The sequence below is a fragment of the Tachyglossus aculeatus genome, chromosome 22 (genome assembly GCF_015852505.1).
Source record: "Tachyglossus aculeatus isolate mTacAcu1 chromosome 22, mTacAcu1.pri, whole genome shotgun sequence".
Taxonomy (NCBI): Eukaryota; Metazoa; Chordata; class Mammalia; order Monotremata; family Tachyglossidae; genus Tachyglossus; species Tachyglossus aculeatus.
Genome location: NC_052087.1, coordinates 53,178,923 through 53,205,208, shown reverse-complemented (window position 1 = coordinate 53,205,208; position 26,286 = coordinate 53,178,923). Strand labels below are relative to the sequence as shown.

At 46.0% G+C, this 26,286-nt stretch overlaps 1 protein-coding gene across 1 annotated transcript in view; it reads right to left on the bottom strand.

Annotated features, from left to right (window-relative positions):
• The window catches only part of LRRC56 (leucine rich repeat containing 56), an 81,835-nt gene extending 56,371 nt beyond the window's left edge, over nucleotides 1-25,464 (bottom strand). The window contains exons 1-3 of the mRNA XM_038765374.1: nucleotides 25,083-25,464; nucleotides 6,617-6,783; nucleotides 1,830-1,917 (exon numbers count right to left, since the gene is read on the bottom strand). Of these exons, the coding sequence (XP_038621302.1) occupies nucleotides 1,830-1,917; nucleotides 6,617-6,783; nucleotides 25,083-25,464 (637 nt within the window). The remainder of the gene's footprint in view (nucleotides 1-1,829; nucleotides 1,918-6,616; nucleotides 6,784-25,082) is intronic.
• Between the last annotated feature and the right edge of the window lie 822 nt (nucleotides 25,465-26,286).

Below are 26,286 nucleotides of genomic sequence, written 5' to 3'. Positions count from 1 at the left end.
GGGGGGCTCACAGTTCTTCATCCCCATTTTCCAGATGAGGGAACTGAGGTCCAGAGAATAATAATAATAATAATAATAATAGCATTTATTGAGCGCTTACTACATGCAAAGCACTGTTCTAAGCACTGGGGTGATTGCAGGGTGATCAGGTTGTCCCCCGTGTGGCTCACAGTCTTAATCCACATTTTCCAGATAAGGGAACTGAGGCCCAGAGAATAATAATAATAATAATAATAGCATTTATTGAGCGCTTACTACATGCAAAGCACTGTTCTAAGCACTGGGGTGATTACAGGGTGATCAGGTTGTCCCCCATGGGGCTCAGTCTTAATCTACATTTTCCAGATGAGGGAACTGAGGCCCAGAGAATAATAATAATAATAGCATTTATTAAGCGCTTACTATATGCAAAGCACTGTTCTAAGCATTGGGGTGATTACAGGGTGATCAGGTTGTCCCCCATGGGGCTCAGTCTTAATCTACATTTTCCAGATGAGGGAACTGAGGCCCAGAGAATAATAATAATAATAGCATTTATTAAGCGTTTACTATATGCAAAGCACTGTTCTAAGCATTGGGATGATTACAGGGTGATCAGGCTGTCCCACGGGGGGCTCACAATCTTAATCCACATTTTCCAGATGAGGGAACTGGGGCCCAGAGAATAATAATAATAATAATAATAATAATAATAATAAAATAGCATTTATTAGCATTTATTAAGCGCTTACTACATGCAAAGCACTGTTCTAAGCATTGGGGTGATTACAGGGTGATCAGGTTGTCCCCCGTGGGGCTCACAGTCTTAATCCACATTTTCCAAATGAGGGAACTGAGGCCCAGAGAATAATAATAATAACAATAATAGCATTTATTACAAATAAAATAAATAAATAAATAAATAAATGGGGTAATAAATACATACAAAAATATATACATATATACAGGATAGTAATATTATTATTACTACTATTCAGTCATTCAATCGTATTTATTGAGCACTTCCTGTGTGCAGAGCACTGTACTAAGCACTTGGGAAGTCCAAGTCGGCAACATCTAGAGACGGTCCCTACCCAACAGCGGGCTCACAGTCTAGAAGGGGGAGACAGACGACAAAACAAAACAAGTAGACAGGTGTCAATACCATCAGAATAAATAGAATTATAGCTATATACACATCATTAACAAAATATAGTGAATATTCTGTTTATTTTCATTCATTCAATTCATTCATTCAATCATCTTTATTTATTATTTATTCAATTATTATTTATTATTTATTTATCATATTTATTGAGTGCTTCCTGTGTGCAGAGCACTGGAATAAGCTCTTGGAAAGTCCAATTCGGCAACGGATAAAGACAATCCCTACCCCAAAAACGGGCTCACAGTCTAGAAGTGGGGAGAGACAGCCACCAAAACAAAACAGGTAGACAGGCATCAAGCACATAGTAAGTGCTTGACAAATGCCATCATCCTCATCACTATTATCAGCATTATTATTATTCGTTCAATCCTATTTATTGAGCGCTTCCTGTGTGCGGAGCACTGTCCCAAGTGCATATTATTATTGTCACTTCACTTCTCCAGGCCTCAGTTCCCTCATCCGGAAAATGGGGACAAAGACTGGGAGCCCCCATGGGGGGACAGGGACAGTGTCCAACCTGCCAAGCTTGGCTCCGCCTCGGCACTCAGATCAGTGCTGGGTACCTATTATAACTTAATTAACGAATTAACGAACTTAATTAACTTAATTAATTTAATTAACTTAATTAATTAATTAACGCTTAATGAACGCCGGCCACCCGGGCTGGCCCTGTGGCTCTTACCGAAGTTGCCCAGGCTGTTCTCCCGCGTGTCCACTCGCATCTGCAGGGTGCGAACCTGCCCCAGGTCGTCCGCTTGGGTCATCTCCAGCTGCCAAGATCAATAAAAATAATGATAATGATAATAATAATAATGATAATGATGGCATTTATTAAGCGCTTACTATGTGCAAAGCACTGTTCTAAGCACTGGGGCGTTTACAAGGTGATCAGGTTGTCCCACGGGAGGCTCACGGTCTTCATCCCCATTTTCCAGATGAGGGAACTGAGGCCCAGAGAAGTGAAGTGACTTGCCCAAAGTCACACAGCCGACAAGTGGCGGAGCCGGGATTTGAACCCCTGACCTCTGACTCCAAAGCCCGGGGTATTTCCAATGAGCCACGCTGCTTCCCCTTCAAAGCCCTCCTGAGAGCTCACCTCCTCCAGGAGGCCTTCCCACACTGTGAGCACTTCTCACAGACTGTGAGCCCGTTGTTGGGTAGGGTTAGAGAAGCAGCGTGGCTCAGTGGAAAGAGCCCGGGCTTTGGAGTCAGAGGTCATGGGTTCAAATCCCAGCTCCGCCACTTAGCTGTGTGACTTTGGGCAAGTCACTCAACTTCTCTGGGCCTCAGTTCCCTCATCTGGAAAATGGGGATGAAGACTGGGAGCCCCATGGGGGACAACCTGATCACCTTGTATCCTCCCCGGGGCTTAGAACAGTGCTTTGCACATAGTAAGCGCTTAACAAATGCCATTATTATTATTATTATTGCTGAATTGTACTTCCCAAGCGATTAGTCCAGTGCTCTGGACACAGTGAGGGCTCAATAAATACGATCGAATGAATGAATGAATTGATAATAGTGCTACTAGAGAAGCAGTGTGGCTCAGTGGAAAGAGCCCGGGCTTGGGAGTCAGAAGTCATGGGTTCTAATCCCGGCTCCGCCAATTGTCAGCTGGGTGACTTTGGGCAAGTCACTTCACTTCTCTGAGCCTCAGTTCCCTCATCTGTAAAACGGGGATGAAAACTGTGAGCCCCCCGTGGGACAACCTCATCACCTTGTAACCTCCCCAGCGCTTAGAACAGTGCTTTGCACATAGTAAGCACTTAATAAATGCCATTATTATTATTATTATATGTTTCCGATTTGTACTTCCCAAGTGCTTAGTCCAGTGCTCTGCACACAGTAAGCGCTCAATAAATACGACTGAATGAATGAATGAATGAATGAAGTCACTTAACTTCTCTGTGCCTCAGTTCCCTCATCTGGAAAATGGGGATGAAGACTGTAAGCCCCACGTGGGACAACCTGATCACCTTGGATAATAATAGTAATAATAATGATGGCATTTATTAAGCGCTTACTATGTGCAAAGCACTGTTCTAAGCACTGGTGGGGGGATACAAGGTGATCAGGCTTTGCACATAGTAAGCACTTAATAAATGCCATCACTATCACTATTATTATTATTACTGATGCCCGTTTACTTCATTAGATATGTTGCCAACTTGTACTTCCCAAGCGCTTAGTACAGTGCTCTGCACACAGTAAGCGCTCAACAAATACGATTGATGATGATGATGTTGATGATTAGATGTCTGTCTTCCACCTTCTAGACTGTGAGCCCATCATTGGGTAGAGATTGTCTCTATCTGTTGCCGATTTGTACTTCCCAAGCGCTTAGTACAGCGCTCTGCACACAGTAAGCGCTCAACAAATACGACTGAATGAATTTATAATAAGGCTACTGATGCCCGTTTACTTGTTTCGATGTCTGTCTCCCCCTTTCTCGACGGTGAGCCCGTCGTGGGCAGGGATTGTCCCTCTTTACCGCTGAATTGTACGTCCCAAGCGCTTAGTCCAGTGCTCTGCACACAGTAAGCGCTCAATAAATACGATTGAATGAACGAATGAATGTGTGTCTATGTGTTCAAATGGTTTTATGGAGGAAAACATCCCGAGCCAAAGGCGCCAGCAATCAATCAAGCCATTATCCCGGCCCCGTCGCTGAGGTAAATAAACCGGATCGATGGGGTTTAAATAATTCATTTTAATGGCGTCCCTCCGCTCTGCCGGCCTTGGGCCTTGTAGACGCCTCCTCTTCCCGGGAGGAAGGACCCCCTCAGAGCCCAGGCCCTGGACGGGAATGGGATTAGGATCGGGTCGGGGGCTTCCATCCACCCTCCCTTCCAGGGGAAGCAGTGTGGCTCAGTGGAAAGAGCCCGGGCTGCGGAGCCAGAGGTCGTGGGTTCTAATCCCGGCTCCGCCGCTTGTCAGCTGGGTGACTTTGGCCAAGTCACGTCACTTCTCTGGGCCTCAGTAAAACGGGGATGAAGACCGTGAGCCCCACGTGGGACAACCTGCTCACCTTGTATCCTCCCCATCATCAATCGTATTTATTGAGCGCTTACTATGTGCAGAGCACTGTACTAAGCGCTTGGGAAGTACAAGTTGGCAACATCTAGAGACGGTCCCTCCCCAGCGCTTAGAACAGTGCTCGGCACATAGTAAGCGCTTAACAAATGCCATCATCATTATTATTATTATTCCTCGGGCAAGAGTCCTCACCGGTGGAGGGAATCTCCTCTTCCTCCCCTCCCCATCAATCAATCAATCGTATTTATTGAGCGTTTACTGTGTGCAGAGCACTGTACTAAGCGCTTGGGAAGTACAAATTGGCAACATATAGAGACAGTCCCTACCCAACTGCTCTGCACACAGTCAGCGCTCATTAAATACGATTGAAAGAATGGAATGAATGCATTTTGTCTGTCTCCCCCCTTCTAGACCGCGAGCCCGTTGTTGGGCAGGAACCGTCTCTATCTGTTGCCAAATTGGACTTTCCAATCGCTTAGTCCAGTGCTCTGCACACAGTAAGCGCTCATTAAATACGATTGAAGGAATGGAATGAATGAATTTTGTCTGTCTCCCCCCTTCTAGACCGCGAGCCCGTTGTTGGGCAGGAACCGTCTCTATCTGTTGCCGAATTGGACTTTCCAAGCGCTTAGTCCAGTGCTCTGCACACAGTAAGCGCTCAATAAATACGATTGAAAGAATGGAATGAATGAATGGGGATGGAGGGGGAGTGTGGGCTGCCCGGGCGGTGGGGAGGGGGCCCAGACTGAGCCCCCTTTTTCCTCTCCTCCTCCCCATCCCCCCTGCCGTATCTCCTTCCCCTCCCCACAGCACCAGTATATATTTTTGTACAGATTTATCACTCTATTTATTTTACTTGTACCTATTTACTATTCTATTTATTTTGTTAATGATCAATCAATCAATCAATCGTATTTATTGACCACTTACTGTGTGCAGAGCACTGGACTAAGCGCTTGGGAAGTACAAGTTGGCAACATCTAGAGACAGTCCCTACCCAACAGTGGGCTCACCATCTAAAAGGGGGAGATAGAGAACAAAACCAAGCATACTAACAAAATAAAATAAATAGAATAGATAGGTACAAGTAAAATAAATAGAGTAATAAATCTGTACAAACATATATACATATATACAGGTGCTGTGGGGAAGAGAAGGAGGTAAGATGGGGGGATGGAGAGGGGGACGAGGGGGAGAGGAAGGAAGGGGCTCAGTAATGATGCTGTCTCCCCCCTTTTAGACTGTGAGCCCGCTGTTGGGTAGGGACTGTCTCTAGATGTTGCCAACTTGTAATTCCCAAGCGCTTAGTACAGTGCTCTGCACAGAGTAAGCGCTCAATAAATACGATTGATTGACTGATTGATTGATTGATGCGCGTCTAGCTTCATTTCTATTTATTCTGACGACTTGACACCCATCCACATGTTTCGTTTTATTGTGTGTCTCCCCCTTCTAGACTGTGAGCCCGTTGTCGGGTCGGGACCGTCTCTAGATGTTGCCGACTTGTCCTTCCCAAGAGCTTAGTACAGTGCTCCGGACACAGTAAGCGCTCAATAAATACGATTGAATGCCCCCTCCTGATCCCGGGGCCGCCCGCCCGCCCCCTCATTCCCTCCTCCTGACCCCTCCCCTCCCCCTGACCCCAGTAACCCCCCCATCACCTGTATATATGTATATATGTTTTTACATATTTATTACTTTTTATTTATTTTACTTGTACATATTTATTCTATTTATTTTATTTGTTTAATATGTTTTGTTTTGTTGTCTGTCTCCCCCTTCTAGACTGTGAGCCCGCTATTGGGTAGGGACCGTCTCTATATGTTGCCAGCAAGTACTTCCCAAGCGCTTAGTACAGTGCTCTGCACACGGTAAGCACTCAATAAATTCGATTGAATGAATGAATGAATGTATCTACCCCAGTGCTTAGAACAATGCTGGGTACATAGTAAGTGCTTAACAAATGCCATCATCATTATCATTATTATTATCTTGGCTCCACCATTCATCTGCCATGTGACCCTGGCCAATTCACTTGACTTCTCCGTGCCTCAGTTCCCTCATCTGTCAAATGGGTTCGATTCCCGGCTCAGTCACTTGTCAGCTGTGTGACCTTGGGCAAGCCGCTTAATTTCTCTGGGCCTCAGTTCCCTCATCTGTAAAATGGGGATGAAGACTGTGAGCCCCACGTGGGACAACCTGATCACCTTGTATTCCCCCCTCCCAGTGCTTAGAACAGTGCTATGCACATAGTAAGTGCTTAATAAATGCCATCATTATTATTATTGTAGATTGTGAGCCCGTTGTTGGGTAGGGACCGTCTCTAGATGTTGCCAACTTGGACTTCCCAAGCGCTTAGTCCAGTGCTCTGCACATAGTAAGCGCTCAATAAATGTGATTGATTGATTGAATGAATGAATGAGGGGGACTCACCAGCCGGGCAGGGGAGAGGTAGTCGTCTTGGACCAGCGTCGGGGTGTCCTTGACCAGCGGGCTGGGGTTGCGGGGGCCAAGCCAGCTGAGGTCGGTCACTCGCAGGCGGGTGGTCCTCGGCCGGGCGGCCCGGGGCGGGCGCGCGTCAGGATCCATCCTCCTCGGGCCTAATTAGAAGACGAATTCTAGATCAAATAAATCAAGTCGACCATTAGAGGAAAAGCACATTTAATACTACATCTCATCTAGTGCACTCTCCGAAGTCCCATGCTCAAAAATGAACTCCCCAGGGCCTGATTTTTCATCCTGGTGGGGACGGTCCTAAAGAATTACCTCTCTCCACCTGCGCCATCAAGTTCCCACCCTTCTGCTTCTCCTCTGGTACCCAACCATCACTGCTTAAAGTTGAGTGGTAGAAAAAAAATCAATCTTATTTCTTCCTCAAAAGCAGGTGGGGCAATTATGTGAGCAAATGCAATACAACCGTCAATAGCTGGATTCAGAAATGTCAAATCAATCAATCAATCGCATTTATTGAGCGCTTACTGTGGGCAGAGCGCTGTACTAAGCGCTTGGGAAGTACAAGTTGGCAACATAGAGAGACAGTCCCTACCCAACAGTGGGCTCACAGTCTAAAAGGGGGAGAAAGTCCTGCACATGCTCTTTCCCTTCTGCCTTTAGATCACAAACTCTGCAAGCAGGGTTAGCGTCGTTTTACCTATTGAGCCTAGTTCAGTGCTAAGTATAGAGTAGACAATAAATGTTAGTTGACTGGAATTCTCTTCAAGGCCCTACCGAGAACTCACCTCCTCCAGGAGGCCTTCCCAGACTGAGCCCCTTCCTTCCTCTCCCCCTCATCGCCCTCTCCAGCCCCCCGTCTTACCTCCTTCCCTTCCCCACAGCACCTGTATAGATGGATATATGTCTGTACATATTTATTACTCTATTTATTTATTCATTTATTTTACTTGTACATAGCTATTCTATTTATTTTATTTTGTTAGTATGTTTGGTTTTGTTCTCTGTCTCCCCCTTTTAGACTGTGAGCCCACTGTTGGGTAGGGACTGTCTCTATATGTTGCCATCTGGTACTTCCCAAGCGCTTAGTACAGTGCTCTGCACACAGTAAGCGCTCAATAAATATGATTGACTGATTGGCATTCCTCTGTTTGGATGTGTAAGTCCATTATGGATATCAGGAGAGTTGTACTTCCCAAGTGCTTAGTCCAGTGCTCTGCACACAGTAAGCGCTCAATAAATACGATTGAATGAATGAATGAAAGAAGAAGAATCACTAATAATGATGGTATTGGTTAAGTGCTTACTACGCGCCAGGCACTGTACTAAGCTCCGGGGTGGATACGAGCAAATCGAGTCGGACACAGTCCCTGTCCCATGTGGGGCTCATGGTCTTCATCCCTATTTTAATCAATCAATCAATCATATTTATTGAGCACTTACTGTGTGCAGAGCACTGTACTAAGCGCTTGGGAAGTACAAGTTGGTAACATATAGAGACAGTCCCTACCCATCAGTGGGCTTACAGTCTAAAAGGGGGAGACAGAGAACAAAACCAAATGTACTAATAAAATAAAATAAATAGATTACAGCATAATAAATATTTTACAGATGAGGGAACTGAGAACTGGAGAAGTGAAGTGACTTGGCCAAGGTCACACGGCAGACGAGGGGCAGAGCCGGGAGTAGAACCCATGACCTCTGACTCCTAGACCAGGCCCGGCCTCTAGCGAGGCAGAGAGAGAGAGAGAAGCAGAGAAAAGCAGAGTGGGCTAGAGAAGCAGTGTGGCTCAGTGGAAAGAGCCCGGGCTTTGGAGTCAGAGGTCATGGGTTCAAATCCCGGCTCCACCAGTTGTCAGCTGGGTGACTTTGGGCAAGTCACTTCACTTCTCTGGGCCTCAGTGACCTCATCTGTAAAATGGGGATTAAGACTGTAAGCCCCCCGTGGGACAACCTGATCCCCTTGTAACCTCCCCAGCGCTTAGAACAGTGTTTTGTACATAGTAAGCGCTTAATAAATGCCATCATTATTATTATTATTATTAGCCACTAGGCCATACTGCTTCCCCAGAGAAGTTAAGCCCAGATAAGCAGCATGGCCTAGTGGCTAGAGCCCAGGCAGGAGAAATAGAAGGACAGGGGTTCTCATCTTATGAGAAGCAGCGTGGCTCAGTGGCAAGAGCCCGGACTTTGGAGTCAGAGGTCGTGGGTTCGAATCCCAGCCCTGCCACTTGTCAGCTGTGTGACTTTGGACAAGTCACTTCACTTCTCTGTGCCCCAGTTACCTCATCTGGAAAATGGGGATGAAGACTGGGAGCCCCACATGGGACAACCTGCTCACCTTGTATCTACCCCAGCGCTTAAAACAATGCTGGGCATAAACAAGTGCTTAACAAATACCATCATGATTATTATTATCATTATTGTTATTATTATATTATCATTATTAGATCATTATTACTATCTTGCATAAGATTATTATCTTATATTATCATCATCATCATCATCAATCGTATTTATTGAGCGCTTACTGTGTGCAGAGCACTGTACTAAGCGCTTGGGAAGTACAAATTGGCAACATCTAGAGACAGTCCCTACCCAACAGTGGGCTCACAGTCTAAAAGGGGGAGACAGAGAACTAAACCAAACATACTAACAAAATAAAATAAATAGGATAGATATGTACAAGTAAAATAAATAAATAAATAAATAAATAGAGTAATAAATATGTACAACCATATATACATATATACAGGTCTATTACTATATCTATTACTATATATCTATTACTCTATTTATTACTCTATTTATTTATTTATTTTACTTGTACAGATCTATTCTGTTTATTTCATTTTGTTAGTATGCTTGGTTTTGTTCTCTGTCTCCCCCTTTTAGGCTGTGAGCCCACTGTTGGGTAGGGACTGTCTCTAGATGTTGCCAACTTGGACTTCCCAAGCACTTAGTACAGTGCTCTGCACACAGTAAGCGCTCAATAAATACGATTGATGATGATTATCTTGGCTCCACCACTTATCTGCCATGTGACCTTGGCCAATTCACTTGACTTCTCCGTGCCTCAGTTCCCTCATCTGTCAAATGGGTTCGATTCCCGGCTCAGTCACTTGTCAGCTGTGTGACCTAGGGCAAGCCACTTAATTTCTTTGAGCCTCAGTTCCCTCATCTGTAAAATGGGGGTGAAGACTGTGAGCACCACGTGGGACAACCTGATCACCTTGTATTCCCCCCCCCAGCGCTTAGAACAGTGCTATGCACATAGTAAGCGCTTAACTAGCGCTTCTAGACCGTGAGGCCACTGCTGGGTCAGGACCGTCTCTATATGTTGCCAACTTGTACTTCCCAAGCGCTTAGTACAGTGCTCTGCACACAGTAAGCGCTCAATAAATACGATTGATTGATTGATTGATTAACGAATACCACTAAAAAAAAAATGGGGATTGAGACCGTGAGCCCCACGCGGGACATGGACTGTGTCCACCCTGATTAGTTCGTATCTACCCCAGCGCTTAGTACAGTGCCTGGCCCATAGTAAGCACTACCGTGAGCTCGTTGCGGGCAGGGAGTGTGTCTGTTTGGTGTTGCTGTAGTGTACTCTCCCAAGCGCTTAGTACAGTGCTTTGCATGCAGTAAGCACTCAATAAACATGATTGAATGAATAAATGAATAATAATAATAGCATTTTTACAGTGCTTTGCACAGAGTAAGTGCTTAATAAATGCCATCATTATTATTATTATTTGTTGAGCGCTTACTATGTGCCAACCACTGTTCTAAGCGCCGGGGGGGAAATGAATGAACTGATACCTTAACAAAAAAAGTTCCTGCAGCCTTTGATCCTAGCCGTATCAGGACATTTGAGAGTATTGACGCCTGTCTACTTGTTTTGATGTCTGTCTCCCCCCTTCTAATAATAATCATAATAATAGCATTGGTTAAGCGCTTACTATGTGCAAAGCACTGTTCTAAGCACTGGGGAGGTTACAAGGTGAACAGGTTGTCCCACGAGGGGCTCACAGTCTTAATCCCTATTTCACAGATGAGGGAACTGAGGCCCAGAGAAGTGAAGTGACTTGCCCAAAGTCACCCAGTTGACAAGTGGCAGAGCGGGATTTGAACCCATGACCTCTGACTCCAAAGCCCGGGCTCTTTCCACTGAGCCACGCTGCTTCTAGACTGTGAGCCCGCTGTTGGGTAGAGACCGCCTCTATCTGTTGCCGACTTGGACTCTCCAAGCGCTTAGTCCAGTGCTCTGCACACAGTAAGCGCTCAATTAATACCATTGAATGAATGAATTCTACTGTCCCAAGCGCTTAGTGCAGTGCTCTGCAGAGTAGGCATTCGATAAATACCACTGATGACGCCCACTGTTGGGTAGGGACCGTCTCTATATGTTGCCAACTTGTACTTCCCAAGCGCTTAGTCCAGTGCTCTGCACACATTAAGCGCTCAATAAATACGATTGATTGATTGATTGATGACCCAGAATGGACCCTCCCACCCCCCTGACTCTCCCTTCTCCAAACCTCCCTCTCCCCCAGGGGCCCGCACGAAATCCCCCACGCCCCTCAGTCTCTCCTTAGAGAAGCCGCGTGGCTCAGTGGAAAGAGCCCGGGCTTGGGAGTCAGAAGTGGTGGGTTCGAATCCCGGCTCAGCTGGGTGACTTTGGGTGAGTCCCTTCACTTCTCTGGGCCTCAGTTCCCCCATCTGTCAAATGGGGATGAAGACCGCGAGCCCCACGTGGGACAACCTGATGGCCTTGTGTCTACCCCAGTGCTTAAAACAGTGCTTTGTACATAGTAACAAATGCCATCAATCAATCAATCAACCAATCATATTCATTGAGCGCTTACTGTGTGCAGAGCACTGTACTAAGTGCTTGGGAAGTACAAGTTGGCAACATTTAGAGACAGTCCCTACCCAACAGTGGGCTCACAGTTTAATAATAATCATTATTATTATCAATCAATCGCATTTATTGAGCGCTTACTTTGTGCAGAGCACTGTACTAAGTGCTTGGGAAGTACAAGTTGGCAAAATACAGAGACAGTCCCTACCCAACAGTGGGCTCACAGTCTAATAATCATCATTATTATTATCAATCAATCGTATTTATTGAGCGCTTACTGTGTGCAGAGCACAGTACTAAGCGCTTGGGAAGTACAAGTTGGCAACATATAGAGACAGGCCCTACCCAACAGCGGGCTCACAGTCTAGAAGGGGGAGACAGAGAACAAAACCAAACACACTAATAAAATAAAATCAATAGAATAGATATGCACAAATAAAATCAATCAATCAATTGTATTTATTGAGCACCTACTGTGTGCAGAGCACTGTACTAAGCGCTTGGGAAGTCCAAGCTGGCAACATCTAGAGACAGTCCCTACCCAACAGCGGGCTCACAGTCTAAAAGGGAGAGACAGAGAACAAAACCAAACACACTAACAAAATAAAATCAATAGAATAGATTTGCACAAATAAAATCAATCAATCAATCGTATTTATTGAGCGCTTACTGTGTGCAGAGCACTATACTAAGTGCTTGGGAAGTCCAAGCTGGCAACATCTAGAGACAGTCCCTACCCAACAGAGGGCTCACAGTCTAAAAGGGGGAGACGGAGAACAAAACCAAACACGCTGAAAAAATAAAATCAATAGAATAGATATGCACAAATAAAATAAATAAATAAATAGAACGTTCATTCATTCATTCAATCATATTTATATAGACAGGTGCTGTGGGGAAGGGAAGGAGGTACCTATCTATTCTATTTATTTTATTTTGTTAGTATGTTTGGTTTTGTTCTCTGTCTCCCCCTTTTAGACTGTGAGCCCACTGTTGGGTAGGGACCGTCTCTAGATGTTGCCAACTTGGACTTCCCAAGCGCTTAGTCCAGTGCTCTGCACATAGTAAGCGCTCAATAAATACGATTGATGATGATGATGATGATGGGGGGGATGGAGGAGGGGTTCATTCATTCCTTCGATCGTATTTATTGAGCGCTTACTGCGTCATTCAATCAATCAATCATATTTATTGAGCGCTTACTGCGTGCAGAGCACTGGACTAAGCGCCGGGAAAGTACAAATCATCTCCTGCGAACAACAAGACCCTCTGAGGTGATGTGGGTCTCAGGGGACGATTTTATTTTCCTCTTCCCCAACCCCCAGCAACTGTTCCCGGCCCAGGGCGGTGGGCAGCGTGATGAGCGAACCATTGTGGCCGACACCACAGTGGAGGGGAAGAAAATACCCGGGCCCGACGCCTTGATGCTCAGCACTTAAAAACCACAGAGTCCCATTTAGAAACCCTAACGAAGGGAGTTTGGGTCAATCTCCTCCATATCGCGATCGGCACACAGTAAGCGCTCAATAAATACGATTGATGGTGATATTTATTACTCTATTTATTTTACTTGTACATATCTATTCTATTTATTTTGTTAGTATGTTTGGTTTTGTTCTCCGTCTCCCCCTTTTAGACTGTTGGGTAGGGACCGTCTCTATATGTTGCCAACTTGGACTTCCCAAGCGCTTAGTCCAGTGCTCTGTACACAGTAAGCGCTCAATAAATACGATTGATTGATTGATTGAGCATTTCTCCTTCCTCTCCCCCTCGCCCCCTCTCTCCATCCCCCCGTCTTACCTCCTTCCCTTCCCCACAGCACCTGTATATATGGATATATGTTTGTACGTATTTGTTATTCTATTTTACTTGTACATATCTATTCTATTTATTTTATTTTGTTAATATGTTTGGTTTTGTTCTCTGTCTCCCCCTTTTAGACTGTGAGCCCACTGTTGAGTAGGGACCGTCTCCATATGTTGCCAACTTGGACTTCCCAAGAGCTTAGTCCAGTGCTCTGCACACAGTAAGCGCTCAATAAATACGATTGATTGACTGATTGAGCATTTCTCCTTCCTCTCCCCCTCGCCCCCTCTCTCCATCCCCCCCGTCTTACCTCCTTCCCTTCCCCACAGCACCTGTATATATGGATATATGTTTGTACATATTTGTTATTCTATTTTTCTTGTACATATCTATTCTATTTATTTTATTTTGTTAATATGTTTGGTTTTGTTCTCTGTCTCCCCCTTTTAGACTGTGAGCCCACTGTTGGGTAGGGACCGTCTCTATATGTTGCCAACTTGGACTTCCCAAGCGCTTAGTCCAGTGCTCTGTACACAGTAAGCGCTCAATAAATACGATTGATTGATTGACTGAGCATTTCTCCTTCCTCTCCCCCTCACCCCCTCTCTCCATCCCCCCGCCACCTCGAGCTCAACGTGTCTAAGACCGAGCTCCTTATCTTCCCTCCCAAAGCCTGCCCTCTCCCTGACCTTCCCGTCACTGTAGACAGCGCTACCATCCTTCCCGTCTCACGAGCCCGCAACCTTGGTGTCATCCTCGACTCCGCTCTCTCGTTCACCCCGCGCATCCAATCCATCACCAAAACCTGCCGGTCTCACCTTCACAACATCGCCAAGATCCGCCCTTTCCTCTCCATCCAATCAATCAATCAATCAATCAATCGTATTTATTGAGCGCTTACTATGTGCAGAGCACTGTACTAAGCGCTTGGGAAGTACAAATTGGCATCACATAGAGACAGTCCCTACCCGATAGTGGGCTCACAGTCTAAAAGGGGGAGACAGAGAACAGAACCAAACATACCAACAAAATAAAATAAGTAGGATAGAAATGTACAAGTAAAATAAATAAATAAATAAATAAACAGAGTAATAAATATGTACAACCATATATACATATATACAGGTGCTGTGGGGAGGGGAAGGCGGTAAGGCGGGGGGATGGAGAGGGGGACGAGGGGGAGAGGAAAGAAGGGGCTCAATCTGGGAAGGCCTCCTGGAGGAGGTGAGCTCTCAGGAGGGCCTTGAAGGGAGGAAGAGAGCTAGCTTGGCGGATGGGCAGAGGGAGGGCATTCCAGGCCCGGGGGATGACGTGGGCCGGGGGTCGATGGCGGGACAGGCGAGAGCGAGGTACAGTGAGGAGATTAGTGGTGGAGGAGCGGAGGGTGCGGGCTGGGCAGTAGAAGGAGAGAAGGGAGGTGAGGTAGGAGGGGGCGAGGTGATGGAGAGCCTTGAAGCCCAGGGTGAGGAGTTTCTGCCTGATGCGCAGATTGATCGGTAGCCATTGGAGGTTTTTGAGGAGGGGAGTGATATGTCCAGAGCGTTTCTGGACAAAGATAATCCGGGCAGCAGCATGAAGTATGGATTGAAGTGGAGAGAGACACGAGGATGGGAGATCAGAGAGAAGGCTAGTGCAGTAGTCCAGACGGGATAGGATGAGAGCTTGAATTAGCAGGGTAGCGGTTTGGATGGAGAGGAAAGGGCGGATCTTGGCAATGTTGCGTGGTCCAAACCACGACCACATCAGTGCATGATTTATTCAAATAAATTTGAATTTATTGAGTGCTTATGGTGTGCAGAGCACTGTACTAAGCACTTGGGAGAGGATAATACAACAATAAACTGGCGCATTGTAGGGCCCTTAGATCCAAGCAGTCCTCTCCCCCTCCCCACAGCACCTGTATGTATGTTTGTACAGACTTATTACTCTATTTATTTTACTTGTACATATTTACTATTCTGCTTTATTCTGTTAATATGTTTTGTTTTGTTGTCTGTCTCCCCCTTCTAGACTGTGAGCCTGCTGTTGGGTAGGGACCGTCTCTAGATGTTGCCAACTTGGACTTCCCAAGCGCTTAGTCCAGTGCTCTGCACACAGTAAGTGCTCAATAAATGCGATTGAATGAATGAATGAATGAATGAATGCAATCCCTCATCCTTTCCCACCTGGATGACTGCATCAGCCCCCTTTCTGACCTTCCACCTTCCTGCCTCTCCCCACTTCAGTTCATACTTCACTCCGCTGCCCGAATCACCTTTCTACAGAAACATTCAGGGCATGTCCCCCCACCGTCTTCAAAAATCTCCAGTGGCTGCCCATCCAACTCCAAATCAAGCAAAAACTCCACTCCATTGGCTCCAGAGCCGTCCATCCCATTGCCCCCTCCTCCCTCCCGTCCCTTCTGTCCTTCTCCAGCCCAGCCCGCACCCTCCGCTCCTCTGCCACCGCTAATCTCCTCACCATTAGGCCTCATTCTCGCCTGTCCCGCCGTCGACCCCCGGCCCCCGTCCTCCCCCGGGCCTGGAATGCCCCCAATCCCTCTTCCCATCCGCCAAGCTCACTCTCTTCCTCCCTTCAAGGCCCTACTGAGCGCTCACCTCCTCCAGGAGGCCTTCCCAGACCAAGCCCCCTCTTCCTGAGCTCCCTCTTCCTTCCACGTCACCTCGACTCGCTCCCTTTTCTCTCCCCACCCGACAGCACATATGCATATATCTGTATATTTATAATTTCATTTATTATTTATTTATATTAATACATGTTTCCTCGAATTGATGTCTGTCTCCCCCTTTTTAGACTGTAACCCCATTGTGGGCAAGGATTGAAGGATTGTGGCCAATTTGTACTTCCCAAGCGCTTAGTACAGTGCTCTGCACATAGTAAGCGCTCAATAAATACGATTGATGATGATGATTTTTACGTTGCCTGTATTTATGTATATATGTTTGTACATCTTTATTACTCTATTTATTTATTTATTTTACTTATACATATCTATGCTATTTATTTTATTTTGTTAATATGTTTGGTTTTGTTGTCTGTCTCCCCCTTCTAGACTGTGAGCCCGCTGTTGGGTAGGGACCGTCTCTATATATTGCCAACTTTGACTTCCCAAGAGCTTAGTCCAGTGCTCTGCACACAGTAAACGCTCAATAAATACGATTGATTGATTGAATGAATGAATGAATTGTCTCTCTAATGCTGTATTGTACTTTGCAAGCGCTCAGTACAGTGCTATGCACACAGTAAGCACTCAATAAATACGACTGAATGAATGAATGAATTGTCTCTCTCTATTGCTGTATTGTACTTTCCAAGTGCTCAGTATAGTGCTCTGTACACAGTAAGCGCTCAATACGATTGAATGAATGAATGAATTGTCTCTCTCTATTGCTGTATTGTACTTTCCAAGCACTCAGTGCAGTGCTCTGCACACAGTAAGCGCTCAATAAATACGATTGATTGATTGAATGAATGAATGAATTGCCTCTATTGCTGTATTGTACTTTGCAAGCACTCAGTACAGTGCTCTGTACACAGTAAGCGCTCAATAAATACGATTGAATGAATGAATGAATTGTGTCTCTATTGCTGGATTGTACTTTCCAAGAGCTCAGTACAGTGCTCTGCACACAGTAAGCACTCAATGAATACGATTGAATGAATGAATGAATGAATTGTCTCTATTGCTGTATTGTACTTTCCAAGCGCTCAGTACAGTGCTCTGTACACAGTAAGTGCTCAATAAATACGATTGATTGATTGATTGATTGAATGAATTGTCTCTCTATTGCCGTATTGTACTTTGCAAGCGCTCAGTACAGTGCTATGCACACAGTAAGCACTCAATAAATACGATTGAATAAATGAATGAATTGTCTCTATTGCTGTATTGTACTTTCCAAGCACTCAGTACAGTGCTCTGCACACAGTAAGCGCTCAATAAATACGATTGAATGAATGAATGAATTGTCTCTATTGCTGTATTGTACTTTCCAAGCGCTCAGTACAGTGCTCTGCACACAGTAAGCGCTCAATAAATACGATTGAATGAATGAATGGTCTCTCTCTATTGCTGTATTGTACTTTCCAAGCACTCAGTACAGTGCTCTGCACACAGTAAGCGCTCAATAAATACGATTGAACGAATGAATGAACCACAGCTCGTCTGCTCTGTGAGACCTTGGGCAGGTCGCTTGCAAGCAGGGAGACAGGGCAGGAAAGAGCACGGGGCTTGGAGGCACAAGAAGCAGCGTGGCTCCGTGGAAAGAGCCCGGGCTTTGGAGTCAGAGGTCATGGGTTCGAATCCCAGCTCTGCCAATTGTCAGCTGTGTGACTTTGGGCAAGTCACTTCACTTCTCTGGGCCTCAGTTCCCTCCTCTGGAAAATGGGGGTGAAGACTGTGAGCCCCCCGTGGGACAACCTGATCACCTTGTAACCTCCCCAGCACTTAGAACAGTGCTTTGCACATAGGAAGCGCTTAATAAATGCCATTATTATTATTATTGTTATTAAGAATCAATTTCCAAGCCCACCCTTGCCACTGGCATGCTGAGTGACAACGAGCAAGTCACTTAAACCTCTCCGGGCATCAGTTCCTCTATCAAATGGGGATGATTCGGACCGTGGACCGTGTCCAATCTAATAATCTTGTCTCTATCTTCTTACTAAAGGGTTGGGGGCTGCCAGGAAAGCCGTTTCAAGAGATTACGGGATCTGGTGGAAGTGGTATTACCGATCTTCATTAGCATTACAAAGGCAACCGATTGCAACTATTTAAAATTCACTTGATGAAAAATGGATTTTATACATTTCAGGCTGCAAAGGAGCCAAATCACGACCAAGGGCAGTATCAGAGAGATAAGTACATTATCATCATCATCAATCGTATTTATTGAGCGCTTACTGTGTGCAGAGTACTGTACTAAGCGCTTGGGAAGTACAAGTTGGTAACATATAGAGACAGTCCCTACCCAGCAGTGGGCTCACAGTCTAAAATGGGGAGACAGAGAACAAAACCAAACATACTAACAAAATAAAATAAATAGAATAGATATGTACAAGTAAAATAAATAAATAGAGTAATAAATCTGTACAAACATATACATATATACAGGTGCTGTGGGGAAGGGAAGGAGGTAAGATGGGGAGGATGGAGAGGGGGAGAGAACACTTACAGTTTCACCTTATACAGGAAACCTAATGGAGAAGGTACAGGCCTCGGAATTAGAAGACCTGGGTTGTTGCTTTATTTGTAGGGTATTTGTAAAGCGCTTACTATGTGCCAGGCACTGTACTAAGCGCTGGGGTGGATACAAGACGATCCGGGTGGACACAGTCGATGATCCACATTGCCAAGATCCGCCCTTTCCTCTCCATCCAAACCGCTACCCTGCTAATTCAAGCTCTCATCCTATCCCGTCTGGACTACTGCACTAGCCTTCTCTCTGATCTCCCATCCTCGTGTCTCTCTCCACTTCAATCCATACTTCATGCTGCTGTCCGGATTATCTTTGTCCAGAAACGCTCTGGACATATTACTCCCCTCCTCAAAAACCTCCAATGGCTACCGATCAATCTGCGCATCAAGCAGAAACTCCTCACCCTGGGCTTCAAGGCTGTCCATCACCTCGCCCCCTCCTACCTCACCTCCCTTCTCTCCTTCTACTGCCCAGCCCGCACCCTCCGCTCCTCCACCACTAATCTCCTCACTGTACCTCGCTCTCGCCTGTCCCGCCATCGACCCCCGGCCCACGTCATCCCCCGGGCCTAGAATGCCCTCCCTCTGCCCATCCGCCAAGCTAGCTCTCTTCCTCCCTTCAAGGCCCTGCTGAGAGCTCACCTCCTCCAGGAGGCCTTCCCAGACTGAGCCCCTTCTTTCCTGTCCCCCTCGTCCCCCTCTCCATCCCCCCGTCTTACCTCCTTCCCTTCCCCACAGCACCTGTATATATGTATATATGGTTGTACATATTTATTACTCTATTTATTTATTTATTTATTTATTTATTTTACTTGTACATTTCTATCCTACTTATTTTATTTTGTTGGTATGTTTGGTTCTGTTCTCTGTCTCCCCCTTTTAGACTGTGAGCCCACTGTTGGGTAGGGACTGTCTCTATGTGATGCCAATTTGTACTTCCCAAGCGCTTAGTACAGTGCTCTGCACATAGTAAGCGCTCAATAAATACGATTGATTGATTGATTGATTGATCCACATGGGGGACACAGTCTAAGCGATTGGGAAGTCCAAGTCGGCAACAACTAGAGACGGTCCCTACCCAACAGCAGGCTCACAGTCTAGAAGGGGGAGACAGATATCAAAACAAAACATATTAACCAAATAAAATAAATAGAATAAATATGTACAAGTAAAATAAAGAGAGTAATAAATATGTACAAACATATATACAGGTGATGGGGGGATCACCGGGGTCAGGGGGAAGAGGGGTCAGGAGGAGGGAATGGGGGGGGCCCGGGGTCAGGAGATTCATTCATTCAGTCAGTCGTATTTATTGAGCCCTTACTGTGTGCAGAGCACTGTACTAAGCGCTTGGGAAGTCCAAGTTGGCAACAGATAGAGACGGTCCCTACCCAACAGCGGGCTCACAGTCTAGAAGGGGGAGACAGAGAACAAAACAAAACATATTAACCAAATAAAATAAATAGAATAAATATGTACAAGTAAAATAAATAAAGAGTAATAAATATGTACAAACATATATACATATATACAGGTGATGGGGGGGGGGTCCCCGGGGTCAGGAGGAGGGAATGAGGGGGCGGGCAGGGGGCCCCGGGGTCAGGAGATTCATTCATTCATTCAATCGTATTTATTGAGCCCTTACTGTGTGCAGAGCACTGGACTAAGCGCTTGGGAAGTCCAAGTTGGCAACAGTTAGAGACAGTCCCTACCCAACAGTGGGCTCGCAGTCTAGAAGGGGGAGACAGACAACAAAACAAAACATATTAACCAAATAAAATAAATAGAATAAATATGTACAAGTAAAATAAAGAGTAATAAATATGTACAAACATATATATACATATATACAGGTGATGGGGGGGTCACCGGGGTCAGGAGGAGGGAATGAGGGGGCGGGCAGGGGGCCCCGGGGTCAGGAGATTCATTCATTCATTCAATCGTATTTATTGAGCCCTTACTGTGTGCAGAGCACTGGACTAATCGCTTGGGAAGTCCAAGTTGGCAACAGATAGAGACGGTCCCTACCCAACAGCGGGCTCACAGTCTAGAAGGCGGAGACAGACAACAAAACAAAACATATTAGCCAAATAAAATAAATATGTACAAATAAAATAAATAAAGAGTAATAAATATGTACAAACATATATACATATATACAGGTGATGGGGGGTCACGGGGAGGGAATGAGGGGGCGGGCGGGGGGCCCCGGGGTCAGGAGGTGGGGGGTCACTGGGGTCAGGAGGAGGGGGTGAGGGGTCGGGGGTCAGAGGTCAATCAATCAATCAATCAATCGTATTTATTGAGCGCTTACTGTGTGCAGAGCACTGTACTAAGCGCTTGGGAAGCACAAGTTGGCAACATAGAGAGACAGTCCCTAACCAACAGTGGGCTCACAGTCTAGACGGGGTGCTACTCTGGACCTCAGTTCCCCCATCTGTAAAATGGGGATGAAGACTGTGAGCTCCCCCGTGGGACGACTTGATCACCTTGTAACCTCCCCAGCGATTAGAACAGTGTTTGGCACATAATAAGCAGTTAATAAATGCCATCATTATTATTATTACCTGGGCGGGCTGGCGGGCGGGCGGGGCGGGCCTCGGTCACCATGGCGACGAGCCCCCGGGAGGGGGCGTGGCCGGCGGGTCCGATTTGCATCTCATCTAAATATCCGGGAGGACGCGGCCGAACCAGCGCCCGCCCCCCCCGCGCCCTAGCAACCGTTGCTAAGCAGGGCCTGCGGCCCCCACCACGCCCTAGCAACCGTTGCTAAGCAGGGCCTACGCACCCCCCCTCCTCCTCCCCAAGCCTGGCCGACGTGGGGAATCATAATAATAATAATAAGAAGAAGAATAACAATAATAATGTTGGTATTTGTTAAGCGCTCACTATGTGCCAAGCACTGTTCTAAGCGCTGGGGGAGATACAAGGTCATCGGGTTGTCCCACGTGAGGCTCACAGTCTTCAACCCCATTTTACAGACGAGGTAACTGAGGCACAGAGAACAATAATAATAATAATAGCACTTACTAAGAGCTCACTATGTGCCAAGCAATGTTCTAAGCGCTGGGGGAGATACAAGGTCATCGGGTTGTCCCATGTGGGGCTCACAGTCTTCAACCCCATTTTACAGACGAGGTAACTGAGGCACAGAGAATAATAATAATAATAATAATAATGGCATTTATTAAGCACTCACTATGTGCCAAGCACTGTTCTAAAGCACTGGGGGAGACACATGGTCATCGGGTTGTCCCACATGGGGCTCACAGTCTTCAACACTATTTTACAGATGAGGTAACTGAGGCACAGAGAATAATAATAATAATAATAATAATAATAATAATAATAATAGCATTTATTAAGCGCTCACTATGTGTCATGCAATGTTCTAAGCGCTGGGGGAGATTCAAGGTCATCGGATTGTCCCACGTGGGGCTCACAGTCTTCAACCCCATTTTACAGATGAGGTAACTGAGGCCCAGAGAATAATAATAATAATAATAATAATAATACTGGTATTTATTAAGCACTCACTATGTGCCAAGCAATGTTTTAAGCGCTGGGGGAGATACAAGGTCATCGAGTTGTCCCACGTGGGGCTCACAGTCTTCAACCCCATTTTACAGAAAAGGTAACTGAGGCACAGAGAATAATAATAATAATAGCATTTATTAAGCGCTCACTATGTGCCGAGCAATGTTCTAAGCGCTGGGGGAGATACAAGGTCATCGGGTTGTCCCACGTGGGGCTAACAGTCTTCAACCCCATTTTACGGACTAGGTAACTGAGGCCCAGAGAATAATAATAATAATAACAATAAGAATAATACTGGCATTTATTAAGCGCTCATTATGTGCCAAGCAAGGTTCTAAGCGCTGGAGGAGATACAAGGTCATCGAGTAGTCCCACGGGGGGCTCACAGTCTTCATCCCCATTTTCCAGATGAGGGAACTGAGGCACAGAGAAGTGACTTCATTTATTCATTCAATCGTATTTATTGAGCACTTACTGTGTGCAGAGCACTGGACTAAGCGCTTGGGAAGTACAAATCGGAAACATATAATGATAATGATGGTTTTTATTAAGTGCTTACTATGTGCAAAGCGCTGTTCTAAGCGCTGGGGAGGTTACAGGGTGATCAGGTTGTCCCACGGGGGGAGGGGGCTCACAGTCTTCATCCCCATTTTCCAGATGAGGGAACTGAGGCCCAGAGAAGTGAAGTGACTTGCCCAAAGTCACACAGCTGACAAGTGGCGGAGAAGGGGTAGAGACAGTCCCTACCCAACAACGGGCTCACAGTCTAGAAGGGGGAGACGGACAACAAAACAAACCAAGGAGACAGGTGCCCAAACCGTCAGACTTGCCCAAGGTCACCCAGAAGACAAGTGGCAGAGGCGGGATTAGAACCCACGACCTCTGACTCCCAAGCCCGGGCTCCTGCCACTGAGCCACGCTGCTTCTTGGGATGGGGGTCGCACCCCACCGTGGCCACTTCCTCGCCCCCCCAATTCAGCCAACTTGACCCCCCTGTCAACCAGGGCTTGGAGCTGCTGTCAGCAAGCAGCGTGGCTCAGTGGAAAGAGCACGGAACAGTGTTTTGCACATAGTAAGCGCTTAAAAAATACCATCATCATCATTTGGAGCCAGAGGTCATGAGTTCTAATCTTATTTATTTTACTTGTACATTTCTATCCTATTTATTTTATTTTGTTGGTATGTTTGGTTCTGTTCTCTGTCTCCCCCTTTTAGACTGTGAGCCCACTGTTGGGTAGGGACTGTCTCTATGTGTTGCCAATTTGTACTTCCCAAGCGCTTAGTACAGTGCTCTGCACATAGTAAGCCCTCAATAAATACGATTGATTGATTGATTGATCCCACATCGCCCACACGTCTGCCGTGTGACCTTGGCAAGTTGCTTCACTTCTCTGGGCCTCAGTTCCCTCATCAGTTCCCTTCAAGGCCCATATATGTATGTATATATGTTTGTACATATGTATTACTCTATTTATTTTACCTGTATATATTTATTCTATTTATTTTCTATTATATTCTATTTATATTCTATAGAAGAGAATATATTCTATATATATTCTATTATATTCTACATTTATATTTATATTCTTCTAGACTGTAAGCCCACTGTTGGGTAGGGACCATCTCTATGTGTTGCCAACTTGTACTTCCCAAGCGCTTAGTACAGTGCTCTGCACAGAGTAAGCACTCAATAAATACGATTGAATGAATTCTATTTATTTTATTTGGTTTATATGCTTTGTTTTGTTGTCTGTCTCCCCCTTATAGACTGTGATCCCGCTGTTGGGTAGGGACCGTCTCTAGATGTTGCCAGCTAGTACTTCCCAAGCGCTTAGGGCAGTGCTCTGCACACAGTAAGCACTCAATAAATACGACTGAATGAATGAATGTTGGGTAGGAACCATCTCTATATGTTGCCAACTTGTACTTCCCAAGCGCTTAGTACAGTGCACTGCACACACAGTAAGCGCTCAATAAATACGACTGAATGAATGAACGTTGGATAGGAACCGTCTCTATATGTTGCCAATTTGTACTTCCCAAGCGCTTAGTACAGTGCTCTGCACATAGTAAGTGCTCAATAAATACGATTGATGATGATGAGTGTGACTTTGGGCAAGTCACTTGACTTCTCTGGGCCTCAGTTGCCTCATCTGGAAAATGGGGATTCATTCATTCAATCGTATTTATTGAGCACTTACTTTAGAGAAGCAGCGTGGCTCAGTGGAAAGAGCCCGGGCTTTGGAGTCAGAGGTCATGGGTTCGAATCCCGGCTCCGCCTCTTGTCAGCTGGGTGACTTTGGGCAAATCACTTCACTTCTCTGAGCCTCAGTTCCCTCATCTGTAAAAATGGGGATTAAGACTGTGAGCCCCACGTGGGGCAACTTGATCACATTGTATCCCCCCCAGCACTTAGAACAGTGCTTTGCGCATAGTAAGCGCTTAACAAATGCCATTATTATTATTCAGATAATAATAATATTATTATTATTATTATTATTATTCCTCCTCCAGGAGGCCTTCCCAGACTGAGCCCCTTCCTTCCTCTCCCCCTCCTCCCCCTCTCCATCCCCCCCATCTTACCTCCTTCCCTTCCCCACAGCACCTGTATATATGTCTATATGCTTGTACAGATTTATCACTCTATTTATTTATTTTACTTGTACCTATCTATTCTATTTATTTTATTTTGTTAGTATGTTTGGTTTTGTTCTCTGTCTCCCCCTTTTAGACTGTGAGCCCACTGTTGGGTAGGGACTGTCTCTAGATGTTGCCAACTTGGACTTCCCAAGCGCTTAGTCCAGTGCTCTGCACACAGTAAGCACTCAATAAATACGATTGATGTGATGATTCAGAGCACTGTACTAAGCGCTTGAAGACTGGGAGCCCCGCGTGGGACAACCTGATGACCTTGTATCTCCCCCAGCGCTTAGAACAGTGCTTGGCACATAGTAAGCGCTTAACAAATACCATCATCATCATTATTTGGGGGAAAAAAAGCAGAGGGCGAGAGGCCCGAGCGCCCCCTAGCGGAGGGTCGTTACCTTCCTCTCTGTCCCGTTGAACACACTTGGCAGGAACAGAACGCGGATGTTTGGCGCCTGCGCAGTGGCGGGCGGAGTTGGTTCCGTCCGGCGTCGGGGGGGAGACGGTCGGGCAGAAGGGGTTGGGCGCAACCATTTCGTCCGAGGGGCGGCCGAGCCTGAGCGCGGGCTGATTGGCGCCTGCGCAGTGGCGGGCGGAGTTGGTTCCGTCCGGCGGCGGGGAGGAGACGGTCGGGCAGAAGGGACTGGACGCAACCATTCCGTCGGAGGGGCGGCCGGGCCTGAGCGCGGGCTGATTGGCGCCTGCGCAGTGGCGGGCGGAGTTGGTTCCGTCCGGCGGCGGGGGGGGGAAGGTCGCGTAGGAGGGGCTGGACGCGACCATTCCGTCGGAGGGGTGGCCGCGGGAGCAGCAGTTTGTCTGCAATTTAACTGGCCCCAACATTCATTCATTCATTCAGTCGTACTTACTGAGCGCTTATTCAATCAATCAATCGTATTTATTGAGCGCTTACTGTGTGCAGAGCACTGTACTAAGCGCTTATTCATTCAATCTTATTTATTGAGCGCTTACTGTGTGCAGAGCACTGGACTAAGCGCTTGGGAAGTACAGGTTGGCAACATCTAGAGACGGTCAATCAATCAATCAATCAATCGTATTTATTGAGCGCTTACTATGTGCAGAGCACTGTACTAAGCGCTTGGGAAGTACAAATTGGCAACACATAGAGACAGTCCCTACCCAACAGCGGGCTCACAGTCTAAAAGGGGGAGACAGAGAACAGAACCAAACATACCGACAAAATAAAATAAACAGGATAGAAATGTACAAGTAAAATAAATAAATAAATAAATAAATAACTAGAGTAATAAATATGTACAACCATATATACACATATACAGGTGCTGTGGGGAAGGGAAGGAGGCGGTCCCTACCCAACAGAGGCCTCACAGTCTAGAAGGGGGAAACTGAGAACAAAACAAAACATATTAACAAAATAAAATAAATAGAATACGTACAAGTAAAATCAATCAATCAATCATATTTATTGAGCGCTTACTGTGTGCAGAGCACTGTACATAGCGCTAAGTAAAATAGAGTAATAAATACGTACAAACATATATTCATATATACAGGTGCTGTGGGGAAGGGAAGGAGGTAATTGTGTGCAGAGCACTGTACTAAGCGCTTGGGAAGTCCAAGTTG